Source organism: Balaenoptera ricei, chromosome 14 (assembly GCF_028023285.1).
Source record: "Balaenoptera ricei isolate mBalRic1 chromosome 14, mBalRic1.hap2, whole genome shotgun sequence".
Taxonomy (NCBI): domain Eukaryota; kingdom Metazoa; phylum Chordata; class Mammalia; order Artiodactyla; family Balaenopteridae; genus Balaenoptera; species Balaenoptera ricei.
The window spans coordinates 2,172,526-2,199,595 of NC_082652.1; the positions used below are offsets into that span (position 1 = coordinate 2,172,526).

At 48.5% G+C, this 27,070-nt stretch overlaps 1 protein-coding gene across 16 annotated transcripts in view; it reads left to right on the forward strand.

Annotated features, from left to right (window-relative positions):
- Window positions 1-27,070, forward strand: part of RIMBP2 (RIMS binding protein 2) — a 334,699-nt gene that overhangs the window by 227,015 nt on the left and 80,614 nt on the right. For all 16 annotated transcript variants that reach the window (XM_059894767.1, XM_059894761.1, XM_059894759.1 and 13 more), the window contains one exon: window positions 25,835-25,939. In XM_059894767.1, the coding sequence (XP_059750750.1) occupies window positions 25,835-25,939 (105 nt within the window). The remainder of the gene's footprint in view (window positions 1-25,834; window positions 25,940-27,070) is intronic.

Below are 27,070 nucleotides of genomic sequence, written 5' to 3' on the forward strand. Positions count from 1 at the left end.
CCAAAGCCTGGCGCCCTCCCTGGTCGCAGCCCTGCAGCGTGCAGCTGCCCTCGCCTCTCGGGACCCCTGTCCTCCCTTCCCGCCCTGACTCCATCCTCCCCCATTGCCCCGCCCCTTTCCTGGCTCTGTTCCTGGAGCAAAGCCAGGCCCTGAGCACCTTCTCCATAAAGTTCTTCTTCTCCATTTCAATGCGTGACTGGATGATGGGGCCCCCACAGGAGGGCAGCAACGCCGGATGCGCCCGACCAGGCTGGCCTGGGGCAGGGGCCTTGTTGGGAGCAAACGGAGCTCTTTCTCAAAAGATTTTTGCTCTATGCAAAAAGGGAGAGAAAAAAGACCCGGAGATTAGGAGAGGCATGTCCTTTGCAAGGGGTTGATTCCATGGCAGTTGAAAGAAAGCGCATGTCTTGAAAATTTGCAAAACCTTATGTGATCTGCCCTTTCCCACACCCAGCACTGAGAGCCTTTGGGGCTGAGAGCAAGGAGGGAAAAGATCGGGGAGGTGATGATTCCACTACGGTTGCTGAAATCCCTGGGCTCCTGGACAGAACCTGCCAAACTTTGCTGCTTTAAAGAACCCCCCTCAGGCGGGGTAACTGCATGTTTTATAAGCATTGCCTCAATTTGGACCGATGGAAAGCACAGCGATTTCCATGTTCTTCTTCTGATATTTTGGTCATAATAATAAAAGGGCTCTTCAAAATCAACGTTCTTTTTTCTCCCTTCTTTTTGTTTTGCAATTTGATGGTTGTATTTTATTTTTTAATTTTATTTTAAATTTATTTTATTGAGGTATAGTTGATTTACAATGCTGTGTTAATTTCTACTATACAGCAAAGTGATTCAGCGATACGCATATTCTTTTTCGTATTCTTTTCCATTATGGTTTTTCACAGGATGTTGAATATAGCTCCCTGTGCTATACAGTAGGACCTTGTTGTTTATCCATTCTAAGTGTAATCGTTTGCATCTGCTAACCCCAAACTCCCAATCCATCCCTCCCCACCTCACCTTAGCCTTTCTTTTTTTCTTGAGCAGCAAAGCCCATCAGTGGGTGATGGGGAAGGGAAGAGGTGATTGCCATGCTGGGCGGAGATGCAGCTGACTTGGCTTAGAAAATCCTGTCGTTTCTGTAAACTTGGGTAAAATGATGACCTTGCATTTCCAGAAGTTGCCTGGACATCCGCAGAACTCCCGGAGTGTGATGTATGGTCTCTAGTTGTCATTGATTTGAACGGAATTTGATCCCCAAACCAGTGTCGGTCAACCTGATTTGCTGAGAACCAAAGAGAACTTGCCCAGGCTCGGGGGCCATGTGAGGGGGAGGTTGGGTGGTGCAGGATTCCAATCTCAGAGTGTCTGCCGCCAAGCCTGGACGGCTGGCTGAACCCTGACCGTCATCTGGGAGAAGCAAAAATGCTGAGCTGCTAGTTTGGGATGGGGACCGGTGAGTGGCCCGCAGAATCACACTGTCACTGGTTTTTACCAGATTGTGAATGGAATGTCTGTTTTCCTTCAAAATACAAAAACTATTCGTAAAACAGAGAAGACAGGATTTGGGGCTGTTTTCTAAGACAATCCAATGAGAATAATACCCCCTGCACGAACCAAACCAATAATAGTTAACCTGATGTGAATTCATCCTGATTTTTATACTTTTAAAAATGATGAATTCATTATCTGTGTATATGTTTTTATCATGCTTCTTTCCAAGAATATCGTCAAATCACTGAAACCGTCACATGTAATAGAACATGCTCAAATGATATGAATGGAAGAAGTGAAAAATTCAGATAAAGAGAAAGGAGAATTCAAATATGCCAGCCTGGAGGTTAGACACAGTTACTCTAAGATTCTGATTTGGCCTGTGTTTCCATACAGCCTGGATATAAAAGGAAATATAGGCAATTACATAATTCTCACTCCCTCAGAGAAGGGAACCTACTGTTTCCCCAGGAAAATGAGCATGGAGGACTAAATGTGATTTTCTTACTCGGAATGATATCTTAGAGGAGGATGCAGAACAATATAGTAGAAGATGTCTTCAGCAGCATCTTCATAGCAATTGAGGAGCAATTTTCCCGTGTGTCTTTCTTCGGGGGTTTCTTTGGGGAAGAAGACCTAAAGGCCATTTTCCTGAGCTGTTAGCAAGGAAGATTGGGAGGAATCATTAAAGCCAGATTTCCCACACGTAGGAAGAACCCAAGAAGAGTTCTTCGTGGTGGGAATTGAAGAATAGGAAAAGTAATGTTCCTGGACCCATTCCTGTTCTACGGAATTAAAAATACCAAGAGATGGAAAACATCAGAGTTTGAACAAAGATGGGATAAGAAGGCTCCCCTTCGCCTGTCCACCTCATCTGGTTGGGAATCACCCCACACCCAGCGTCCTCACCAAGAGAAAGGGGTGCACCCGTGCATCTCAACAGGGGTCTGCATAGTCAGGACGAACCGTGGTGTCCCTGGCCCACAAGTGTTTATTACACGACCATTCATTCATTCATTCACTCATTCATTCATTCATACATGTTGATTGAGCACTGCCTGTGTACCAGGCCCAGTTCCCGGCAGCAGGAATGTTGTAATTAGCAAAACAGAGTCAATGAGAAGAGTCCATGCAGAAAAAGACATGCATTTGTAACATGATGTCAGGCAGTGATAAGTGCTTTGAAGGACAATAAATTAGGGCGAGGCAGTAGGAAGTGATGTAGTGGCCCTTTTAAAAAGTAGCTGGGGGGCTTCCCTGGTGGCGCAGTGGTTCAGAATCTGCCTGCCAACGCAGGGGACACGGGTTCGAGCCCTGGTCTGGGAGGATCCCACATGCCACGGAGCAACTAGGCCCGTGAGCCACAACTACTGAGCCTGCGCGTCTGGAGCCTGTGCTCTGCAACAAGAGAGGCTGCGATAGTGAGAGGCCCGCGCACCGCGATGAAGAGTGGTCCCCACTCGCTGCAACTAGAGAAAGCCCTAGCACAGAAATGAAGACCCAACATAGCAATCAATCAATCAATCAATCAATAAATCTTTAAAAAAAAAAAGTAGCTGGAAACAACAAGGTCCTACTCTACAGCACAGGAAACTATATTTAATATCTTATGATAAACCATAAAGGGAAAGAATATGAAAAAGAAGGTCTATATATGTATAACTGAATCACTGTGCTGTACAGCAGAAATGAACACAACCTTGTAAATCAAGTACACTTTAATAAAGAATGGTTGGGAGGGGGCTTCTCTCAGACACATCAGCTGAGCAGAGTGGGTGCTTCTCAATGCAGGGGGTGAAGGGGGCTTGCCCACATTCAGGGGGGGAGCACCAGGCAGGTGGAAAGTGCAAGGAGCTGAGATGGGCAGATGTTTGACGTGTCCGAGGGTCAGCCAGGTGGCTGGTGAACAGGGACTGAGGGGCGGGGGGGTGGAAATGACACTGAGATTGGGGTGAGGTCTGGCAGTACCTTATGAGCCCAAGTAGCATTCCAAGCGTTTTGGAATCTGCTCTAAGTGTCGTCAGACACCTTTGTCACAATACTGCTGCATAAGAAACTGCCCCAAAGCCCATGGCTCAAAACAAGAACGATTTGTACTGTTCCCGAGTCTGTGGCTTGGCTGTGCGGTGCTGTCGTCTTGGCTGGACTTGGCTGAACACGCAGTTGGCCGGCTATTGGTTGACGCCGGATGGTTTGGGTCAGGGTGACTGGCTTTGTTCCCTGCTGTTCCAGCCCCCAGCAGGCTAACTAAGGCTTCTAATAGCGGCATAAGGGGCCATGAAAGAGAGCACTGCGTGGGAGGACCCGTGAGGACCAGAGGCCGGAAGAGTGCAAGTCCCTCCCTCCCTCCCTCCCATCGGCCAAAGCAATTTCCAGGCCGGCCTGGTTTCAAGAGATGCAGGAACAGATGTGACGTCCCCTTACCAAGCCAGTGGATACACACGGGGAGGGGATCGACGCTCCTGGGGTGGGGTGCTGGAAAGCTGAGGGATTGCATCTGCTTTTCATTTGTCGAGGGTCACTGCCGCACCGAGAGAAGAAGGCGAGGAGGAGGGGTGGAAGCAAGGAGGTGGATTAGGAGGGATTCTCTAGACACGGGATGTGGGTGCTTCCCCCAAGGTAGGAGTAGAGGGGAGAGAGAAGCGGTCAAGTTTGCGTATATTTTCAAGGTGAAATCAACAGGATTTGCTGACGGATTGGCCGTGGGGTGTGATAGGGGAGGGCCAAGGATGATGCCAAGGGTTCGGAAGTGTATTTGGGTGAGGGATGGAGCCATTGGCTGTGACGCGGGTCATTAGGGGTTTGGATTGGGGGTCAGGGAACCACCTCGTGTTGGAGACGGGGTGCACCGTGAGCATGGGATCCTTGGTGCAGGAGAACCTCTGTCCCTCACGCTGGGGACCACCCCGCTAGTCCTCAGGAAGCGGCTTCATTCAATTATCAGATGACGTGAAAGGCAGGAACAATTCATTGGGGTTAAAGTGTGAACCACAGCGTCCTGTCCTTTGAACATCTGGTGGTCACAGTCATCAACTAAATTGTGTTACCTTGTACCTGACACCATCTTCTTCCAAGTTCTCAGAGTGATGGGGGCAGAGAGGACATGCCATTCGGTAGATGAAGAGTGTGCATTTTACGTTGATGTGGTGTCACACAGCTCTGGAGTTGGGCCAACATGCGTTACGCATCTGTCTGAGCTGATAATTACTCCATTGATCACATCCACGTGTTGGCTTTCTTGTTTCCAAATATCACTGATGGGCCGCGTGTCTTCATACTGATAATTCAATTTAGCAAAAGACAACGTGTGCCTTAAGGTCTGTAATGGGTTATGTAAAGCAGGAGTGCACCAGCACATCGATATGTTAATATTTTTTTTCAGTGTCCTTTTTTGCTCTATCAGGGGGGCCGCCAAGTAACTTTGCACTTGAACAGCCAGAAAAGTAGGACCAGATATGGTGATATTCAGAGGAAATGGGTCCCAGATGCCTCAGACACTGGTTTCCTGCAGACCTTCCAGTGTAATAGCCCTGATGAAAGCCCACACATAAAGACGTACTCAGGACTTCCCTGATGGTCCAGTGGTTAAGACTCTGTGCTCCCAATGCAGGGGGCCCAGGCTTGATCCCTGGTCAGGGAACTGGATCCCACATGCATGCTGAAACTAAGAGTTTACATGCCACAACTAAGGAGCCCCCATGCCACAACTAAGACCCAGCACAACCACATAAATATTAAAAAAAAAAAAAAAAGACACATTCATGCAACAGGTATTTATTGAGCACCTAATATGTGTCAAACACTTCCTAGGTGCTGTCGTTGCTTCTGGCAGAGAGTTGATAAACAGATTGATGTATGCATCACGGGGTGACAAACACAAGGGGATAGAGTGTGATGAAGATGAAAGTGCTACTTTATATTCAGTGGTTGGGAAGGTCTCACTGATTATGTGACATGTGGACAGAGACCTGGGTGAAGGGAAGAAGACAGTTGTGAGAAGTCTGGGGAAAGAATGTTCCAGCAGAGGGAACAGCAGATACAAAGGGTTGAGACAGAGGGCTGGTGCCTGCCATGTCTGAGGAACAGAGCAGAGGCCAGAGTTGCAGAAATAGAATGAAAAGGGGGATAGAGAGTTAAAAGAGGAGGCCAGGGAGACAAATAACTTAAGGTGTGGAAGGCCAAGCCTCCTCCTCACTCTCAGACACACTGCCTCCTTTCCGGTCTTTTCCTGGGATGCTCCAGCCACCGCAGAGCCTTTGCACTTGCTGTGTCTGCTCTCTGGATTGCTTTTGTCCTGGTCACCCTCCAGGAGAAGCACAATGTGGGCAAGTTCCATATCTTTTTTGCTTATCATTGTATCCTCAGTGCCCAGCCTGGCGTAGAGAAACCGTACAATACATGTTTGTGGGCTGAACGAATGAGAGAGGGAGGTAGTATAGTCTCAAGTCTGCCTTGCTTACAATAGCCAAGAGGTGAGCCCTCTGCTTTGCAAAGCCGTCAGGCATATATGCCCTTCCTCAGATGGTCTATCCCCTGGTGTTGAGCCACAGCCACCTTGATAAAACAGAAATTGCGTCATGTCCCCACTGCTTATGGTCCCACCAATTGCTTCTTACTGCACAGAGATGAACAGCTGGACTCTTTCCCGCAGGGCCCTTTGCTCTCTGGCCCCCACGTAATCCTTCAACCCTCATCCTACCATGACCCCTTACAGCCTGGAGCCGGCTACAGTGGCCATCCCTGTCTTTCTGGAACTTACTGCACTCGTGTCCACCCCAGGACCTTTGCACTTACTGCTTCTTCCACCTGGAAGGCTGTTTCCCTCAGCACTTTGTGTTTCTGACTCTGGGTCCATTAATTAGGTCTTGCTTTCCTGTCACTTACTTGGCAATGACTTTCTTGGCCATCTTATCTGTGATAGGAAGTTGCTATCACATCCTCCAATTCATTTTCTTCCAAGAAAACTTATCTTGCTTGTTTTAATTATTTGTATATTGTTTGTTTTCTCCTACCAAAAGGTAACCTCTTTGAGAGAGACTTTGTTTCAGTGCGTAGGACAAAATCTGACATCTAGAAGGCATTCGGTAAATATTGATTGATTGATTAAATTAGTAAACAAATGAATGAGTGAATGAGTGAACATGTGAGCGAGGGACCTCATGATACTGACATGGCCTGTTACTGCAAACACCTTCTGCCATCATGGAGAATAATGGAGCATGTGAAGGCTTGTGGTCGAGGAAGCTTGTCTAGAAGGATCACTTCTTTGGGGCTTACAAGTGCTTCTGTAAAAATGCAGCCACAAGTCAAGTGCAGCCACTTTCTGGCAGAGACTGAGATTCTCCAAGAGGACAAACCGCAGGAGAGTTGGTGATTTCCAGCCTCTGCTCGGCCCAGGCTGGGTGACTGTCTGGCAAGGGGGTCCCCCCACGGAGCTCCCCACCTTCAAGCCCAGCAACCCCTGGATTAGGTATTGGCGCAAGTGTCTAACCTTGTGATAAATGGAGTAAACCAAGCGATTTTTCCCTCCAGCTTCTCGGACTCAAGGATTCTGCAAAAAAAAAAAAAAAAAAGCCTAGTGTTTTTCATGTAAATTTCCTGTTGCCAGATATTTAGGATATTCTAGATCCTTAGCCTCTTACCAGCTCCAGTGAAACGGAAAAGGAACTTGTGAAGCTCCGGTTTTTGTGTATGATCGGAGCACATCCTGCCTCTCTTCCCTGTGTCTTCTTGCTCAGGACCCGAAAGATGGCTCTATTTGTCAGATGCAACAGAGACGTGTGTCTCTATTTTAGGACAGCATTAGCATCCTGGCAGGGAACGATGCCACACTCCAAGCGTTTAACTCAAGAGAGCTCAACACAGAGACCATTTTGAGAGGCGTGGAACCGGGGGAACCGACGGGGGTGGGAAGGCAGAGAGAGACCAGCAGAGCGGGGAGCTGTCCCCCGCTTCCCTGGGCCTGAGGGCAGTTCCTGGAGCTCAGTGGGAACTGCAGTCATGGAGAAGCTGCTGGACGGCTCTGTGTGGGGATGAAGAGCGTCCCCCAAATTCACATCCACCCAGAAGCTGTGAGTGTCACCTTTTTTTGGAAAAAAGTTCCTGGAGAGAGAGAGAGTGTGTTATTCCCTCCCATCCCTACTGACCACTGGGAAGCCCCAAATCATTTAAGTATTTGGACGTCTCCAGTTAAGACCGTGGAGTGAGGTATTTCAACACTGACTTTCATTTAATTTTAAAAAAACCATGAGTTAATCAGGACCATCCTTTTCCTTGACTTCAAGGATTCCTGAGCACTTTGTCGACTGGCCATGCTGGCAGCAGGTTTACAAGGGAACCTTTGCAGCCCCCTTTCCGGTTATCTGACCAGCACGCAGTGCAAATTGTAGAAATCTGACCCAGGTCTATAAAAATATTTTTGATTAATTAAACTTAACCCATTATAGTTTATGATTCAAAGACAAGGGAAAAAGTATTCTGGACCAGATTTTGTTCTCATAATCAACAGATTAGTCAATTTCAGTGAAGATAATCTGACGCTTATTTTGTGTTAATGAACAACTGATTATCTGGGATGAATAAGTAACTCTTGAGGTGACAATCTTCCCTTGTCTCCAGCTCCTTCCCTCTTCCCCTCCCATTACTTTGCATCTGTGCACGGAGATTCATCCTTATACCTACGAATACAAACCTGCCTGCGGTCATTGTCAGGTTTAATTAAGGTTTTGGAGTTCATTTTCTATGTGCTGATACTCAAATGCCAATAAAACCCTCCAGGGTTCTCTGAACATGAGAATAACGTTTAGGGCTCCATCTCCAGCAAAACCCTTGATCCGAACAGATGATAGCTTTATCTAGATGTTCAGAGACTGGCAAGAAACAGGAAATGTATTGCTTTTGGATCTTCATTCTCCGCTCGTCTCCATGGGGAGAGATTTAGGTAAGAGGCACTGCCAGTTCATCGGCTGGTGCTATGGGACACACACGTGTCTTCTTTGCATCCAGCAAAAGTATGGGACCAGATCTCATTCTGAGGCTCGGACCCCCCCCCCTCTGACCCCACCATGGAGTTGACGATTTTCTCCGTGCAGCAGGCAGCCCAGTTCTTTGTCCTCTGCTGGGATCCCCACCCAGCCCTTCAAAATTCTAAGCTACTAAGCATATAAAGTGTTCAGCTTCACTGATCATCAGGAAAATGCAAATTAAAACGACAGCGAGATGCTGATCTCTTCATCAGATGAAGAAACTCTTAGGAGTGACAGTGCCCAGGGCCAGCGAGGAGTGGGGAGCAGGCATGCTTACATGATGCTGGCCGAAGGTGAATTGCTACAGTCTTTCTGGGTTCTGGAACTGTCCATATTTAGCTTCTGCATACTCTTCTCCCACAGTCTCCCTTCTGGGAGTGTACAGAAGACATAAAGCTCCCACTATGTGCCCCAGATCTTCATTGTAGCATTAGCCATACAACCGTGATGTTCACCAGAAGCAGATCATTCATGCAATAATTTAAAAATGAGTCACGTCCGTATCTAGTGACCAAGACATGTAGTCAAGCGAGGGCTTCAACACGTCCATTTGGACCCACAGCAGTTGGACCCCTGCTGTCCAGAACTGTCCAGAACTGAACCCACAACAGGGCGATCACCTCATTTGTTCCCAGATCTGCCCCTTTCCCTCACCTCTCACCACCCCCAGCCCCTCACAACCCTGCAGCCAGTGGACACACGCCAAGCTGGCTCTTGCCTCCAGAGCTTTCCTCAAAACGTTGCTTGTCATCATGTAGGTCTCGGCTAAAATGTCACCTCCCTGACCGGCTTCAGTAGAATCGGTACAACTGCCTCTCTCCCCTGCACATCACCTTGCTTTCTCATCCTCCTCTATCAATCTCTGAAATTCTTATTATTTGCCAGATTCCTTGTTTATTTTCTGCATACCCTTCCCCAGCAGAATGTAAACTTCATAAGAACAGAGATGACCTTTGACTTACTTGTTATTCTACTCCAAACATCAAGTATCTGGCACAGAGTAAGTGTTCAGTTAGGGTTAGAGTTAGATTGTTATTTTTACTAATGTAATAGTTATTAAAAGAATAATTTCACAATTATTAAATAATTAATAATTTAATAATTATTAATTATTTTTGCATAAATGAAAGCACGTGTCCAGGAGGTAAACTCCATTTCAGCACAAACCCACAGGCCCTGAAATAAGAAGCCCAATCGGGTTCTGTTTCCCTGTTTCACCATCTACCCAGCTGCTGCATCCGGAGGTGTGCAATTACCCGTCCCTCGTGCTGGCCGTGCAATTCATGAAAAGTCCTATAGGTTTAAAGCAAGCCATCTAAAAACCTCCTGAGCCAACCTAACTGTCCTCAATTTCTACTCCTGCTGCCTGAGACCACACAGCTGCTCTCTTGCTCAGGTTATATTAAAAGTTTCCTAACTTCCTGCCTCTTCCTTTCCTCTGCTCTGGCTCCCCTCTGATCTTTTCTCCACACCACAGTCTTTGCAGACACAAATCCCCTCATTTTATACCCTGATCCACATCCTTGCATCCTTGCACGGCTGCCCATCGCTCTGAGAATGAGGACGACATTCCTTCAAGGCTCTGGTGGTCTGGCCCCTGTCGGCCCCCTTGGCTTCCCCTCCAACATTCTGCATCTCTCCCCCCATGCCAGTCACACCAGCCTTCCTTCACCCTTGACCTCACTTTGATCCCTTCTGCCACAGGGCCTTTGCACATACTGCTCCCTCTGCATAGAATGCTTCGCTCTTCCCTCTTCTAACCAACTCCTATGCATCCTCAAAAATCCACTCGTCTGTCACCTCCCCAGGGAAGCTGACGTCCCCAGGGCTCATCTTTTAGTGATGGAAGACTCTCAGCATTCAGCACTTCTCTTTCATGACACTTGTCACAAGTTTGCATTTTTATATCCTTATTTGATTAACACTTATCCTTACCACTAGAAGGTGAATTCCACACAAGCCAGGACCACTTCTGTTTTTGTCTTTATGGTGTTGCTAGCACTTGTCACATACTGGGTGCTCAATAAGTCCTGGGTGGATGAGAGAAACAGAAATGGTAAGTAGCTGGGGAGATATAATAGGCTATTTTTCTCCTCTTAGGTCCTTTAAAATATGTATGACAGTTCAAAGAAAAATTATAACACTGAGGGTTTTCGATGTACGTGGATGTAATAATCCATGGGAAGACCGTGACATAGAGAGAAAGTAAAGATGCTGAGACAGTGGTAGTGTTTCTACATTCCACTTGGAGTGGCAAAATTTAATTCTGAATAGATTATTTTAATTTAAACACGTATACTGAGACCCCTGGAACAACCACTGAAAGGTATATAAAAATATATAGTCAAACACCCAGTAAATACATGAAATGGGACACTAAAAAACATTCAAATCATTGCAAAGAAGGCAGGAAAGGCGAAACAGAACGATGAAAGGAGAGGGAACAAACAGAAAACAAATAAAATGGCAAAAACAAAATCAACACTTACCCATAATTGCATTAAAGGTAATTACTGTGCAGGTCACTTTGAAGCTCATATTTCATCTGGTCCTTGCAATGACCTTGGGAAGGTTGGATTCTTCTCCTTCACTCGATAAGTGAAGAAACTGAGGCTCAAAGAGGTACACACCTCACCTCAGAGCACACAGCTTATAAGTGGTAGAAATGACATTTGAACGCAGGTCTGGCTGACCATATGCCCTGCACCTGGCTGGCCTTAATCCCCAGGCCTGGCAGGCAGGGACCACTGGGACATGGTGAAAACTGTGCTTCGGAAGGATGATCTTAATAACCCTGAGTGCCACTGTCCCCGTGTTTTCAGAATCCATCAGGGTCAGAGGAGCAAGAGAGAGGCTTGTCTGGAGGCTTAAGGACAAATCAGGAATCAGGAGAGCTCCAATGTTTTATAAAGGGGCTCCCGACTTCCTAATTTTGTCCAGTTTGAGAAACTGAGATACTTTGGCTAAAATATATTTCGGCCTCCATGGCTCTTTTTCATGCTGTTCCTCATCATGAATGAATCTGACTTCCACAGACGGGAAAGGAAGTCATAAGGCATAGAAAACAAACAGCTTTAAATGCCTTCTTGTTTTTGAAGACATGAACTGAGTAAGTGCTGTGTTCTTTTCACCGGGTGTCTTGTAAGAGGAAATTGTGGGCACAGAAATGCTTCATTATTTCCACCAGGCGTACCAGATCCCATGAATGTGACTTTAAGAGCATCGCTGTTAACTCCTGTTAAGGGAAATGACTTTTTCCTGAATTTCGTTGCCCAGGCAGGGCAGGAGCCAAAGCAGAAGACGAATCCCCCTTTGCTCTAACGTGGATGAGGTGACTCCGTTTGCTCCACACTCGTTCCCACCACGTCACATCTGAGCTTTCCCGGGGAAGCAGCATCTTGACATTTGTAGGCTACTTAAGCATTTGTGTTAATGCTGACATCCGGCTATAAATATCACCGCTTTAAAAATACATCCTGCCACAGGCAAAGCATATCAAACAGGCGCTTCTCACTGGGGCGCACGATCTTCAGGACTTTTCAGATGTGAAATGTTCCCATGGAACATGGCCTGTGCCCTTGGAATTGGGAAGAGATTTGTAAAAGGAAACAGAAGCCAAACCTTAGGAATTTGGTGGGGGTTTGTCTTGGGATGAAAGCCGGGGATCTCCAGACTCTCTGCAAGGACCCAGGGGCCCCTTGTGCTCCCAGGGACAGCCTGGATCATGAGGACTTGTGGAATTTACACAAGTGATGATGATGTAAATTTCCTCCCTGGAGAAATGCGGAGGGCTCTGTGCACTGGTCACATGGCCAAGGGCAGCATGTCTTCTGTGGCCTGAGAACTCCAGAGGGACTGGGAGTAACTCCAGGGCACTGCAGGAAAGGTTCTTGCATTGACTTTCCTGCAAAGTCTGCTGGATGTCAGCACACCCCACAAATAAGGGTGAGGTCCTGCAGGAAATCTCCCGTAGAGCAGACAGATGAGTGGAGAGAATGTGAGCACAGATCTGTGTTCAAATATGGCCTCATCATTTACTAGCTGGGCAACCTTGGGCAAGTTACTTAACCTCTCTGGGCCTCGGTTTCCTTCTCTGTAAATGGGAATAAAATATTTCCTGCTTCAAGTGTTGTTGTGAAGATTCAATATGTTATACGTGTTAAATACTTAGCACAACAATACTCGAGAACTTAGTAAACGTTATACGCTTAGATGAGGAGGAGGATGGTGATGGCTGGGGCTAGGTACCTCGGGCAGGGCGCTCTGGGAAAACCATGCCAGCAATCTGCTTATAGAAACAAGAAGGATGTAGATGTCCACCAGTTGTACCATCTGCAATACAATAAACACCAAGGAGGGTTTAACTGCGGAGGCCACACACATGGGATCAGAAGCTCCCGTGAAGGCTCATGGCTGCCCACTTCTCTCCCTCCTTCCACCCGCACCCTTTCCCAGGGTGGCAAAGTTCCGGTGTGGGTTTAAATGTGGTCTCTGTTTCAATCCTCTGGACTGGCCATCCAGCCCAGAGTTTCAGTGAAACCCCCTTGGTTGGTTCTGATGCTGGACTCATGGGTTTCAACCTATACACACCACAGGTACCCTGTGGATAGGAGTAATTTCCTTGAATAACAAAACTTGCTGCCAGTGACTTTGATCTTAGGACTTTGTTTCCTGGCCCCAGGAGAGAGACGGCACCAAGCACCTGCCCCCGCCCCACCTCATTGCACCCCACTCCACCCCCATGCCCTTGCACCCCAGTTTATTCTCTTTCTGCTGCTGAGAAGTTGTCATTTTACTTCTGGAAAGCTCCTTTGGGTCTCTGGCTGTTTCTTCCCCAAAACAGGGAATTGAAAGGACTCCAAAACTGTCATGATCCACCAGCTGTCTCTTTATTTTGAGAAACAAGACTAAAAAGTTATGAAGATTCAGTGCATAATATGAGACGTTATAGAATTAAGTAAGTTTTGTGGTAGTCATAAATGCTGTTGAAAAATATTTTAGTGAGGACCATTTGGGATAAAGTTCATGCAAACCTATGTCAAATGGTTTTAAGAGACAGCAATAATTGGTTTATAAAGTGGGAAATATGAGCGAGGTTAGGCTTCAGGCAAGGTTGAATCAAGGTGCTCAGGTGATGTCATCAAGAATAGTCTCTCTTCATCTTTTATCTCTGCTTTTTTCTGTCAGTCCAGTTCACAGGCAGGCTCTCACCAAGTCATGTCAAAGATGGTACCCAACATCTCCTGGCCTGCATCCTACCAATTTAGTCACCATGGAAGAGAATGTCTCTTTCTTTCCTAATATTTCCAGTAAATGTCTCATGATACCAAAATTTGTCCCTTTGGTCTAGCTTTGGGCTCATGTACCTAGAAGAGTGTAGATCACATGCAAACCCTGGAGCCAAGGGTTGGGGTTACTCCCTGCAAAACATGAGGCTGAGAGTAGGGAAAGGCTGATGTCCTTGGGATAATTCAGGATACTGCTATCATTTGAACAGGAAATACGTGCTGGGCAGAGAAGATTAGCAACCATCCATTGCAGAACAGGAAATCAGTAGGATGAGAGTAATTGGGACAAATTAGAGCAAGTGAAGTTTGAGTTACGCTTGGGGCACAGGGGGATTCGTGAATATTCAGGAGGAAATCAGACCATTAAGGGAAGAGGGAACCTCCTAATTGAAGTCAGGGAGGCAGAAATGACCTTGAAACGTTACTGGGACATGAAAGCTAGCCCAACACTGGGGTACTTGGTGGCCTGCCGAGGGGCTGATTGGCAAGCCCGGACAATGAGGGAAATGGGGACAGCTACAGCTGTCAAAGTCATCCAGCCAACCATCCGTCCATCCATCCATCCATCCATCCACCCACCCATCCACCCATCCACCCATCCATCCATCCACCCATCCACCCATCCACCCATCCATCCACCCATCCATCCATCCATCCACCCATCTACCCATCCATCCATCCATCCATCCATCCACCCATCCACCCATCCATCCATCCACCCATCCACCCATCCATCCATCCATCCATCCACCCATGCATCCACTGGACATCTTCACAGTAACTGTGACGGGAAGGTGAAAACCGAGATAGAAGGATGTGTTTGTTTCCCTTTTTCATCATTGCTAAGGCTTCCAGTATTCAGCTGATGGGTGTATGTCAGAAATAAAATGGAAAGGTGTTTGTGTCTTGTCCCATTTCTAGTAAGTTCTCAGCCCACTGGACTTTCAGCCTTTGGTGTTTTGGCAAGAAGACTTCCTAGACAGAAGGCTGGGGCCTGGACCCAGGGAGTGTCATCCTTGAACTTTTTCCACCCACTATGCATAAGCCACAGGCTTCAGGGCTCACTGAGATTGCATGTCTGTGCCCTACCTTCCAGGGGAGGAGATAATACAGACTCATTAAAGCAGCTCTCAGTCCAAGATCAACTACACTGAGAATGAAAGGAACAACTTTTCCTAGTTGGGAAGAAGCATCAAAACCATCTTTTTTTTTTTTTGGTAGAAAAAGTTTCAAGCAAAGTAACGAAGGGATACTAAAACAAACCAGTGACATTGTGGGTTAGGTAAATGAAGCCACTCTCAGGCTGTAAATGTTCCTGGACTGATTAATCTTTACTTTGCAGGGTGTCAGCAGAGTTCAGATTTCAATGGGTTTTCATTTTTTTCTTCCAGTTGTCACAGTAAGTCTATAAAGCAGATTTGAATCTAATTATAAAAACTCAAGTGAAAGAAATATAACATTTTCCCCCAAAGTTACTCAATTCCCTTAAGACGCTCATTTTGAAAGACTGCTAGAAGTGTAATGTCAGTTTGGAGTTGGCTTCATCCTTTTCCTTCAGTCTCTCAGCCAGATTTCAGTTGAAAGGCAGACAGCAATCTAGGTGTCTTCAGGTGGAGGGACTTTAATGCAGGGGATTAGTTACACAGGCAGTAGAAGAGCTGAGAAGTCAAATATGCACTTGGAGATATCACCTCTAAGGCTGCAGAGATGGGGGCGGGGTGATGGTCTTCCCAAGGGCCAGAGGCTGAAGCCATGGGTGAGGGCTGTCCAGAAGGAGCTAGAGCCCCAGGGGAGGAAGAGCCGCCTCTGGAGACAACACAGGAAGCAGAGAGAGGGAGAAATACCTGGCTTCCCTCTTCTTCCCACCTTCTGGTGCCTCCAATTGGCCAGTCCCCAAGAAGCAGGGGCAAGGCCATCTGGGAAATGTAGTTCTCTGTGAGCAAAGCAGGGAAGGGGGAAATATGGATCTGAGAGCATTAGGACAGTTTACTGGCACACACCAGGGTTATACCTAAGTTGGGGTTGGGGCCACATGATACCAAAAGGTGGAGGATTTCATCTCGCACCCACCCATGCATGAATATGCTGAGATTTCCACCATTCTGTCCAATTCTTATTATTTACATCTAGGCTTTAGAAATCCACAAACCACAATCTAACAGTTTTTTCCTGTCATTTTGGAGACAAGCCTTAAAGTTACGTGACATCATTGTAAAATACAAGACCAAAGGATTATATCAGTTTCAGGTGCAACATTATGATTTTTTTTCTAATTAATTAATTTGTTTATTTATGGCTGTGTTGGGCCTTTGTTTCTGTGCGAGGGCTTTCTCTAGTTGTGGCAAGCGGGGGCCACTCTTCATCGCGGTGCGCGGGCCTCTCACTATCGCGGCCTCTCTTGTTGCGGAGCACAGGCTCCAGATGCACAGGCTCAGTAATTGTGGCTCACGGGCCCAGTTGCTCCGCAGCATGTGGGATCCTCCCAGACCAGGGCTCGAACCCGTGTCCCCTGCATTGGCAGGCGGACTCTCAACCACTGCGCCACCAGGGAAGCCCCACAACATTATGATTTGATATTTGTCTTTGTTGCAAAACGATCACCACCATAAATCTAGTTAACATCCATCCCTGTACCTAGTTACAGAATTTGTTTTCTTGTGATGAGAACTTTTAAGATCTACTCTCTTAGCAACTTGCAAAGTATAATTAACAAAAGGACTAAAGAATTTAATCGTTCAGTTGTGTGAGTTCATATTGACCCTTGGTTATACCAGTGTAGTGCAGAAACCCCTGCCGGGTGGTTCAAAGCTTTGTTTTCTGGGCTCACCCGTTAGCCATAAGTTCTCTAGGGTCTCGCCTCTCTGGAACTTTCCAGAAAGCAGAGCCAAAGCCCTTCTCTCCAGAATTCACCAGTGTCTATGCACGTGTGAGCCTATCTGTCAACCTCTGATGAAGCAATGTTTTTCTGCGGGTGAGGAGGGAAGTTCTAGTCTCAGGTAGTTCTCACAAGTAGTTCATCGGTGTAGGGTTTGTGCACCAAAGCCCGGGAGAGTCCTTTTTTCTGCCCTTCACCCTGTGCACCCTCCCTGAGGCAATGAGTGCAGAATGGACCTGCCATCTGGATGGGACATGGGGGAGGAGTGGAGGAGAAATCGAAGGAGAGGCAGAAAGAAATATTGATGAATAGCTCAAAAATATTAACCTTGTAACACTGTGGTTTTCTATGTGTGTTTCAACATAGACATATCTGCTGGCTCTATTTGGAAAATCAGTGCTCTACTGGATGAATCAATAGCATATCCTTATGCCAGGACATATGAGTATGTTGAGTACGTGCGTGTGTTTCTGAGTCTTGTCTGTTTCTCTGCTTTGGCTGGTTCACAGATCTTACTAACGTTCAACTCGCAGGTCCAACCCCATCCGTCGCCTGAGTTAATTTTTTCTCCCCACCATCCACTTAACTCCACAGATTTCAGCCTTAAAAACCAATCTCTCTCTTATTTTTAGTTTACACTTTTTCTCACCATCCCTTTAACTCTACTCTTCCTCAGTCTTCAAAGCCCACCTCCTAGAGGACGTTGGACAAATGAATGACACTTCCCTGCCAGCACGGTTTCCCTCCGGGAGAGTTAGTTGATGTGTCTGGTTCACAGTTTGGTTAAAATGTGGTGAGAATTGTATCTCCTCTAGTCTCTCCAAAGACAGAAGTCTAGTTTTCTGACAGCCACAGGGTGGATCTTCCATCCATAAGCATTGGTTGAATTCCATTTGGCAAATGTGAATTAGGCTTCTACTGCCTGTGGAGTATGGGCGTGGAAGAGACATTTAGAGTCCAATTGAGAAAGTGAGAGTTACACAAAATAAATCAGAACAGTACAAAGCCTATTATAGTCTATATGCAGAATAATGGTAATAATAATACATGTATAATAATAATGCACACATTATGTGCGGAATAATAATAATGCATATAATAATGATAATGCATCTGTTATATGCAGAATAATGATAGATACCATCAGTGATGGAGAGACTGGAGGTGAGGGTGAGCCGGAGCCATGGGGAAGATGTTCTGGGTAAGGGGCTTCACTGACCTATCATTTATGCCATCCCACTGTGTGCCAGAGACTGTGTTAGACCCTGGGGTGTATCAGCAGATGGAGATGAGTTCTCTAATCTCGTGGATCTCACAGATTAGCAGGGGGAGGGAAGACATAGAATAAATAAACATATAAGTAAACAAGATAATCTCTGGAGGGGATAAATGCTGTGAAGGGCCAGCCACGTGAAGATGCAGGGACCAGCATTTTAGGCAGTGGAATGGCATATGCTAAGACATGGGGGTGGGGATGATCTTGACATAACAGTGGAGCTGATCAGAGGCCGGCATGGCTAAGGCGTAGTGAAGGGGGGAAGTAAGAGATCAGGCAGAGAAGTGGGCCCCATCACGGAGGAACCCATCAGCCGCAGCAAAGATGTTGAATTTTGTTCTAAGTGCAGTGGCAGCCATTGAGTGCTGTGAGCAGAAGACAGTGTATCAGTCAGGGTTCTCCAGAGAAACAGAACCAGTCGGATATACAGAGAGAGATATGTAGATACAAGGGGAGGTTTATTCTAGGAATCGGCTCCTGCAATTATGGAGGCCGAGAAATCCCACGATCTGCCTGCCGTCTGCAAGCTGGAGAACCGGGAAAGCTGGTGGTGTACTTCAGTCCAAGTTCAAAGGCCTGAGAATTCAGGGGCTGATGGTGTAAGTCCCAATCTGACCCCCAAAGCACGAGATTCAGGAGGCTGACGTCCAAGGGCAGGAAAAATAGATGTCCTAGCTCAAGCAGAGAGCGTGAATTCCTCCTTCCTCCGACTCTCATTCCGTTCGGGTCCTAGGCAGATGGGATGGTGTCCTCTCACACTGGGGAGGACCATCTGCTGTACTCAGTTCCCCAATTCAAATGCTAATCTCTTCCCAGAAACACCTCCCAGACACACCCAGAAGTCATGCTTTCCCAGCTCTCCCGGCATCCCTTAGCCCAGGTGAGTTGACACAAAATTAGCCATCGCAGACGGCCGTGTTTGGGAGAGAGCACCCTGGCCTCTCCTGGGGACCTGTCGGGTAGCAGGACCGATGGCAGAAGACCAACTCCAAGGCTGGCTATGGTCCGGCCGAGGGGTGATAGCGGCCGGTCGGGCAGTGACGGCAGTGGACACGGAGAAAGGAGCCCATCCAGGAAAGGTGTTGGTGCAAATGCAAGATTTTCTAAAGACTTGGGTGCTGAGCAAGGAGGGAAGGGGGGCAAGAATGACTCCTGGCTTTTTGGCTGTAGGAACTGAGTGGCTGGTGGGGTCCTTGCTGGGATGGGGCAGCCTGGGGACAGAAGTGGTTGGAGAAAGAAAGTCAAAGTCTGTTTTGGACAGGCTGAATCTGAGCTTGCTCTTGTACGTCCACATGGAGGTGAGGAGTAGACACTTGGATATGAGTGTAGAGATGAAGATTTCATTTGGCAGCGTGAGTTTGTAAATGGCGGTTGAACTGGGATGTGGGATAAGACCCCGTAAAGAAAGAATGTCAACGGAGCAGCGGCCACTCCAGTGTTCGGAGATCAGACAGGAGTGGAGAGGAAGAGGGGACACCGGGCCAGTGTGGAGGTCCCTGGGCCGGGAGCGGAGGGAGTTTCGTGACCCTCCGCCATGTTCCACGTTACATGCTGCTGAGGCATGGGGTCCCTGGGCAGAGAAGTGACGGCTGGCTTGGACAGCAGGGAGCCCCTTGGTCATCTTGGCAGGAGGCTGCCAGCTGAGCGGTAGGAGGGGAGCCTGGGTGAAGAAGCTTTGAAGGGTGAGTGGGGTGTGAGGCCGTGGAGACAGTGAACAGAGACACCCTGTGGGCAGCGTGTTGAGAAAAGAAGCAGATACACGGGCAGCTGCTGGAGGGGAACCTGGCTTGGAAGGGACACGCAGGATGTGGGAAGATGCAAAAGAAGCTAAAACAGTTCCCAGCTAATCTTGTCCCCCAAGCTGCGATGCTTATCATAATTAACCTCAAACACCGTGTCCCTCTGAGACAGGCTGAGACCTGGACCCTTTGCTGCAGTGCCGGCACCTGGACAAATGTCTCCTCAAGCAAGAAAATACAAAGAAATTATAAGGGACTAAAAATAACTGTGTGCATCTGCAGTTGGGGCAAATTATGGATAAAAAGACACAAAAAGACCCAAAAAAAAAAAAAATCCAACTGCTACTTCTGAAGAGCCTGGAGGAAAAACAGGGTGTCAGGAGTAAAGGCGGGGCACTGCGCATGCCCGCTGCACTCAGTACCACCCAAGCGGTGGACAGACCACCTAAGCTACTCCTCTGCCCAACCGCCTGGGCCCACGCCTACCCTCACCCCAGATAAGGAGCCAGCAAGGGAACCTGTTGTTTGTTTTTCGCTCCAGCTGCTGCAGCAGAGGCCCCGCTAGAGCCTTGCCGGAATTTCTTGTCTGACCTTCTATCAATTTCTGTTGATTAAGGAAGGCCAAGAGCCCTGATCAGTAACACCCCAAGGGGCATATATTTTTACACATTTTGCTTTTCTGAAAACTACTTTATATTGACTCGGTATGTCCGCCTGAGGACAGCTATCTCCTTCCCAGTTGGTCCCATCCATCTGACCTACACACTCCCGTCCCCCTTTTGCCTCTAAGCGAGGAGCCCGCTATGTGTCTGTCCCCCCTCTGTCCTTTAGTGACCCCGATGCCTGCGACAGGGCACCTGGAGCAATTTTGTACTCAGTTAGTCTTTCTAATGAACCCTTGTAAGGAAGATGGTTTCCTTCCTCCACTAATAACTTCCCTCACAAAGCTAAATAAAGATTACACAGGCTGCATTTGGCAGTGACCACTTCCAAAATAAACAGAAGCGCAAAGATTAGCTGGAACAATAGTATCATTAAACAGCTGCATAATTGTTCATCCTTCGGGAGCCTGAAAATGTGGATCTGCCCCTGGTAGAGTTTCACGGTGAAGACGGCCCTGGAGAAGTGGCCTCAGGCCAGCAAAGGGTCAGTGTTCGGGCCCCTGGCTCTGTGGTTTGCCACTCTTGGGGTGGCTTCCAGGCTCTGCTGCAGCACCCTGTGTGGCTTAAGCAAGTCACTCAGCTTCCCTGAGGCGGTGGCCTATTGTAAAAGTGACCACAGCACCCAGCTGTCAGCATTGGGTGAGATAGGGCCTGGTACTTAGTCAGTGAGTACTAAATGGTAGCACATTTTGTTTAAGTCCATCACCTTACCAGTGCCATCACCCTAGTCACTCATTGCCTTGCTGGTAGAGTCCCTGGTCACCAGATACATTCTACCCCGACCCCCCTGCCCCGTGCACCTTGAGTTTTATACTAAAGTGGCATCACGTGATACTTCATAACGTGATGCTGCATTACATGATATTGAATTGCGTGATACTTTATAACATGTTGCTCTATTACACAATGCCAAATGACATGATACTCTACCACATGATACTGTATCACATGACACTTTATTACATGAAGCTGCATTACAGGGTCCTGCCTTACATGATACTGCACAAGGTCCATGGGAAGGGGTTTTCTTATATTTAGAGTAAAAGGTAATAGGCTTCATAGATGCCAGGTAGTACCCTAAGTCATGTAATATTCAAAACCCCTTTTCGAAGCAGGTGTTCATTCATAATTAACTAATCAACATTGTTAATTAATTACCCATCTAAAAGTTGATCCATATGCTAATAAACAGTTCATCCCGAAGAAGGAAATGAAGCCCAGAGAGGGTAAGTCACTAAGTCACTAGCTAGAGGCAGCAGAGCTGGGATTTGAACCCAGGCCGTCTGGTTCTTGATCACCTCACCCTGCCCTTTTATTGACCTGAAATACCAGAAGCACACCTCCACCATCACCGTCCCTGCAAGCACCTGCTGGGGAATGTTCAGAAAATTCCCGGAGCTGGGCGAGGCCAATGTGGCTGGAACAGACTGGGTGGTCAGAGCCGAGTCCGAGGAGTCAGGAGGGAAGATCACAAAGGATGGCTTATTTACTGAGTGACCTGTCCAGGGGCAGGGACCACAGCCGGAGACAAGGAGACTGTTTACATCCTAGGGAGGGGAAGCAGACAGTGGGCTAGTAGAGTGTGAAATATATTAGATGGTGCTAAGTGCTCTGGAGTGAAATAAAACAGGGGTGGAGAAAAGGATGCTGCAGGGGGGTTGGTTATAGTTTTAAATATGGCTTCACTGAGAAGGTGGTATTTGGGCAAAGCCTGGACCTTGAGAGAACAAGCTCTTCCAATATTGGGGATGGGGGAAGAGTGTGGCTGGCAGAGGGAACAGCATGTGCAAAGGCCCTGAGGTGGAAGTTTGCCTGGTCTTTGGAAAGAGTAAGAAAGCCCGGGTGTGTGCAGCGGAGCGGGAGAGGCGGACAGAGTGCAGCCTCACCGCCACGGCAGCACCGCGGTTTTACTCTGGGTGACGAGGACCACTGAGGGCTTCTGAGCAGAGGAGGGGCACGACCCACCTTCTGGGTGCAAAGACCCCTCAGCCTGCGCGCGGCTGGGGGTTGGCCTCAGGGTGGGCATCTGGCCAGTTCGGGCCAACAGGACCAAAGGGGAGATCGTCAGGCACACTCTGGAAAGACGTTCCTCCTTGAAGTGATGGAGAATAAAGGCTCCCTTTCCTTCCTGTGGGACATTGTCTGTACCAGAGAGCGGTGTCCGGAGCAGGGAACCTTCTGGAAGCTTCCTAGGAGCTCAGTGCAGCCCCCATGCCCCACAGTCCTGCTAGCAGCTTGGCTCAGTGCCTCGGCTCGGTGGGAATGGGTGGCATCCAGGTGCCATGCTGTTCCCACGCCTGGACTCCTCCCACGGCCCTTCCTGGGTGGGGGGGTGGCGGGGGAGCTCCCTCACCTGCCTCTGGTCTCCGCTTCTTCTTGGTGAGGCTCCGGCCACTTCAGTGAATACCTCCAGCCTCTGCCACACCTGCAGCTCCATAGCCCCCCGTCCCACGCCGTATTGTTCTCCTTAACACTTAGGACCACCTGAAACACTGCATATCGTTTAATATACGTGGGTAGGGTCTGTCTCTCCCTCTCGAGTGTGAACTCCAAGAGACTTGGTTTTGTGTGTGCTTGTTTTCACTGCTGTCACCTTCAGAACCCAGGGTGGTGACTGGCACATGACAAGTACTTGGTAATTGTTTGTTGAATGAATGAGTGAATGAGCGAGTGAATGAGTGAGTCTTCAATATAGTATTGGATTGACATTTCATCACAGGATTAGGCTATGTGAAATAGCCAGTCTTAGAAGTCAAAATGATTGAATTATCAATTTTAGTGGTTCGACCTAACGCTTCTTGTTGCAATTGACATTTCCTTGTTTATTTGCTTGCCTGTGTCCTTTCTTACCCGCTCGCACAATTAGAATGTCCATCCGTGGAGGCAGGACCCTGTTGTTCTGGATGCCAGTGTCGTGGCACATGACAGGTACCCAATAAATGCTGGCTGAATGAATAAATATGCAGAAGTAAATGAATGAAGGAATGGAACAGAAATACTCCTCTCTAGAACGAAAAGCCTCACACACACGGTCCCCTCGACCCTCTGACAACCCCATGAAAGTTGGTGGAGGATAGGTATTAATGAACTCTAGTGCCCTTAAGAAGAAACCCAACACCAGACAAAAGTAATATCCCTCTGAGTCAGTGACAAGTGTTTGTGGAAGAATTTCCACAGCTTCTTGGAAGCTCAGAGAATTCCTGACATCTTTAGAGGCTCTGGGGGTTCGTCTTAGTGTTCCTGAAAATGCCCGGTGCCGTGGGCCACTGGTTGGGGGGGAATCAGGGTGGGTTGGTGGTGGGCAGGGGGGAGTCGAATCTGTCACAAGAGATCATTAGAAATTGCTAGGCCCAAATTGGTAATGAGAGCTCCGCAGGGCCAGGAGAGCCGTGTTCAAGACTGGCTCTTGGGAAGCTACGTGGCAATAACCCCCTTCCTGTCCAGGAAGGCGAGGCGCAGTCAGAGCAGGAGGGCTGGAGGCTGGAGCGGGTGCAAGAAGACGCGTGTGTGCTGTTTCTCCTCCCGCCCACGTATAGACACAAACGACCCACTCCAGTCCCAACTCGGGGCAGGTTTTAGTCATCGACAAACACACCCATTTCCACCTTTTCAGGGGATTTGGTTCATGTTTGAGGGGTTCTAACTTCCCAGGATCCTGGGTTCTGGTGAGAGTTTCCATAGCGACAGTGAAACCAGCACTGGTCCACCAAGGGGCCAAGAAATTGCAACTTCCCAGGGAAGTAAGACAGCAGAGGGGCTGCAAGGTTGTTTAGCCCCAAACTGGAGACAAAGCCAGAGCGTGATGTCGCCACGCATGTAACACGTGCAACACGGGCGGCAGGAAGACTTCACTTTTTAATGCAAAAAAAAAAAACAAAAAACGTAGAACTTTGGGATGTGAACCCGCAAAGCTTCTCCATCTGCCGTTAAAATCGTTGAGTGCCAAGATCTTTCCCGGAAGGAAAGAGCTTTTGGTGGCAGTGGGTGGGATGGACTTGGGAAAAATGGTGAAGAGAATAAATTTGCCTCTCTGCCCTTATCTCTCCGAGACCCCATCCCCAGTCTGGGGGATAAAAATAAGTAAAAGAATTAAAACAAAATTTAAAAGTAATAATAATAAGTCATCAACAAATTCAAGCTAAGGAGAAAGGTAGGTTAGGGTCCCCTCCCCATTATATCGCGGTGTCTCCTGTCCGTATACCATGGGTCATGCCCTCGAATGTCAGGTCACAGGAAGGTGAGGCTGGGCCTGCAGGGACAGCGGCAAAAAGGAGGCGTGTGCCCGGGAAGGGAGCAGCTCTGACTCAGCCTCTGCCAGCCCCTCCAGGTGGCACACATAGCTAAAACTTTTGTGAAAAGATCCAGATTTTCAAAATGTTGATTGCTAAGCCACCTTTGGCATAGATCTCGTTATAAAAAAGAAATAGGAAAGAAAGAAGAAGGAAGGAAGGAGGGAAGGAAGGAAGGAAGGGAGGAGGGAGGGAAGGAGGGGAGGGGAGGGGAGGGGAGGGGAGGGGACAGGAGGGGAAGTGGGGAGGGGAAGGGAGGGGAGGGGAGGGGAGGAAGCTGAATTCAAATGTTGTACATCTGGTTTGCCATGAAACATTCCCTGTGATTCTGCCTGTGTGAAAGTCTATCCCACCCACGCCTTTTTTCTACATGGTGTCATTTCTCATGTTTCCTCCCCACCAGGGTTCACAGGTGGTCACTGTTAGGGCCGGGGAGGTCCCGGTGTCCTGGGATGCTTGCTGGTGGGTTCTCCTGGGGGATGACTTTGGGTGAAGAGAAATCATCAGAGGTGGGGAGAAGATGCTCTGGTCAGAGGAAAGGTCCAGCCCTGGGACTCCCTGCCTCGGTGGGACCGTTGCAGAGGGACAAATGAGGGGGCATTTGGACTTGTTGGGGCTGAGCACCCCGCTTCACCAGGGCGAGCAGACAGGACCAAACCCTGAGATTCAGAGTCTCCACGGAGGCGTCCGATTTGAATCCCAGACGGCCACTCGCCATGTGTGGCAAACAAGGAAAGCTTGGTGTGTCAGTTTTCCCATCTGTAGAATGGGGCTAGTTACAGTACCTCCCTCCCACGATTGTTGTGGATGACATGAGTTAAATGGTAGTAAACAGCTTGGAACAGTACCCCTCTGTAGGGAAAGGTCCATAGGTCTTGGCTGGTATTTGCAGAAGACCTGGGGGAAAAACACGGAGAGAAGGGAGGATTTTTTCCAGACAGGAAGAAGAGGGCTTCACCTCCACAGCACGGGAACCTGCAGCTCTGCTCACGTGCTCCTGGCATGTAAACTAGAAAATGTGAAAACGGGGGAGGAAGGCTTGTGGGTGTGAGGGTTTCCCCGGCTGGTCCTGCTGCCCTCGGGAGAAGCCGGGGATGCAGGCGGTGAGTCAGAGCGGGGAGCCGGCCGTGGGGACCCAGGACGCAGCTCCCTGCGGGACGCTGGGCTGACCTGACCTGCCCTCCCCCCAACGCAGCACATGCGAGAGGCCGCGGAACGGCGGCAGCAGCTGGAGTTGGAGCATGAACAAGCCCTGGCCGTCCTCAACGCCAAGCAGCAGGAAATCGACCTCCTGCAGAAGGTGAGCCGGGCTGAGGCTGGGGGCTGGGAGGAGGTGGGCGGTGGACTGGGGACCTGGGTGCGGGCGGCCGGCTGCTCTCCCGAGCCCTTCCTCCCAGGCTAGCGAGCGCCTCCCTCTCCTTCCTGGCGCGGAAACAGTCCCTGCGCTCTCTAGTTTCTCCTAAGTTGACTTGTGATTATGTTCTAAGCTGCAAAAAATCAAAGGCAAAGCTCGAACAGTCGATGCTGGCGAGATTGTAGGGAAAATGACACGCCTGTGGATTATTGAAAAGGGTATGAATTGCTTCAGCTCTGGGGGCAAGCAACATGACAGCATCAATGAAAACTAAAAACACAGGTTTATTTTGACCCTGCAACCTTCCATTCTGGGAATATGCTGAAGATGCCCTGTAAGAAACACAGGAACGCGTTCAAAATGATGGTTTGGTTTGGTTTGCAGTTCTGTAGTGTGGGCACAGGTAACGGGGTTAAATCGAATGCTCATCCCAGGGCGTGGTTGTGTGAATCGTGGGGCATCCGTACCGCAGAGCAGAGCGACAGCATTGGGAGGAATCATTGTGGTTTACAGCTGCTCTCTTGGGGAGGTGTACATGATGGTTTGCTAAGTGATCTCATGAACGAAGGACAAGAAAGAGAGAGACGGAACACAAAAGGAAGAAAGAAAAGGAGAGAAATAAGGAGAGAAAAGAGGGAGGAAGACGAAAGAACAGAAAGCAGAGGGAGGGAGGAGGGGAGGGGAGGGGGGCACTGAGCAGCTCAGAATGTGTATCCCCACATCACTTGTGATGGTTTGGGAGCCCAGAAAGTTAATTCCTGCCCTATCCTTAGTCACAGGCCTTGGTCCCCTGGTCTCTCTCCAAATGCATCTGAGGATTCCTCTTTCAGAGCCATGGGTCTTGGGTCCCTGTGTCTATCTCTCATTGCGTTTCTTTCCCAAAGCCCGGTGCCCCCCACCCATGGGAGGGCAGCCAGCCTTTCCAGCCAGGGCCCAGTGTGACCGTTGGCACAGGTGCTGGTCCCAGACGCCCCCCGGCGCCAGCTGGGATGAGCAGTAGACATCTATCTCTTCCTTCAGTCGGTGGGTCCTTCCATCCCTCGACAGCCCCTCCAGGTCTTTGATCTCAAATAAAGG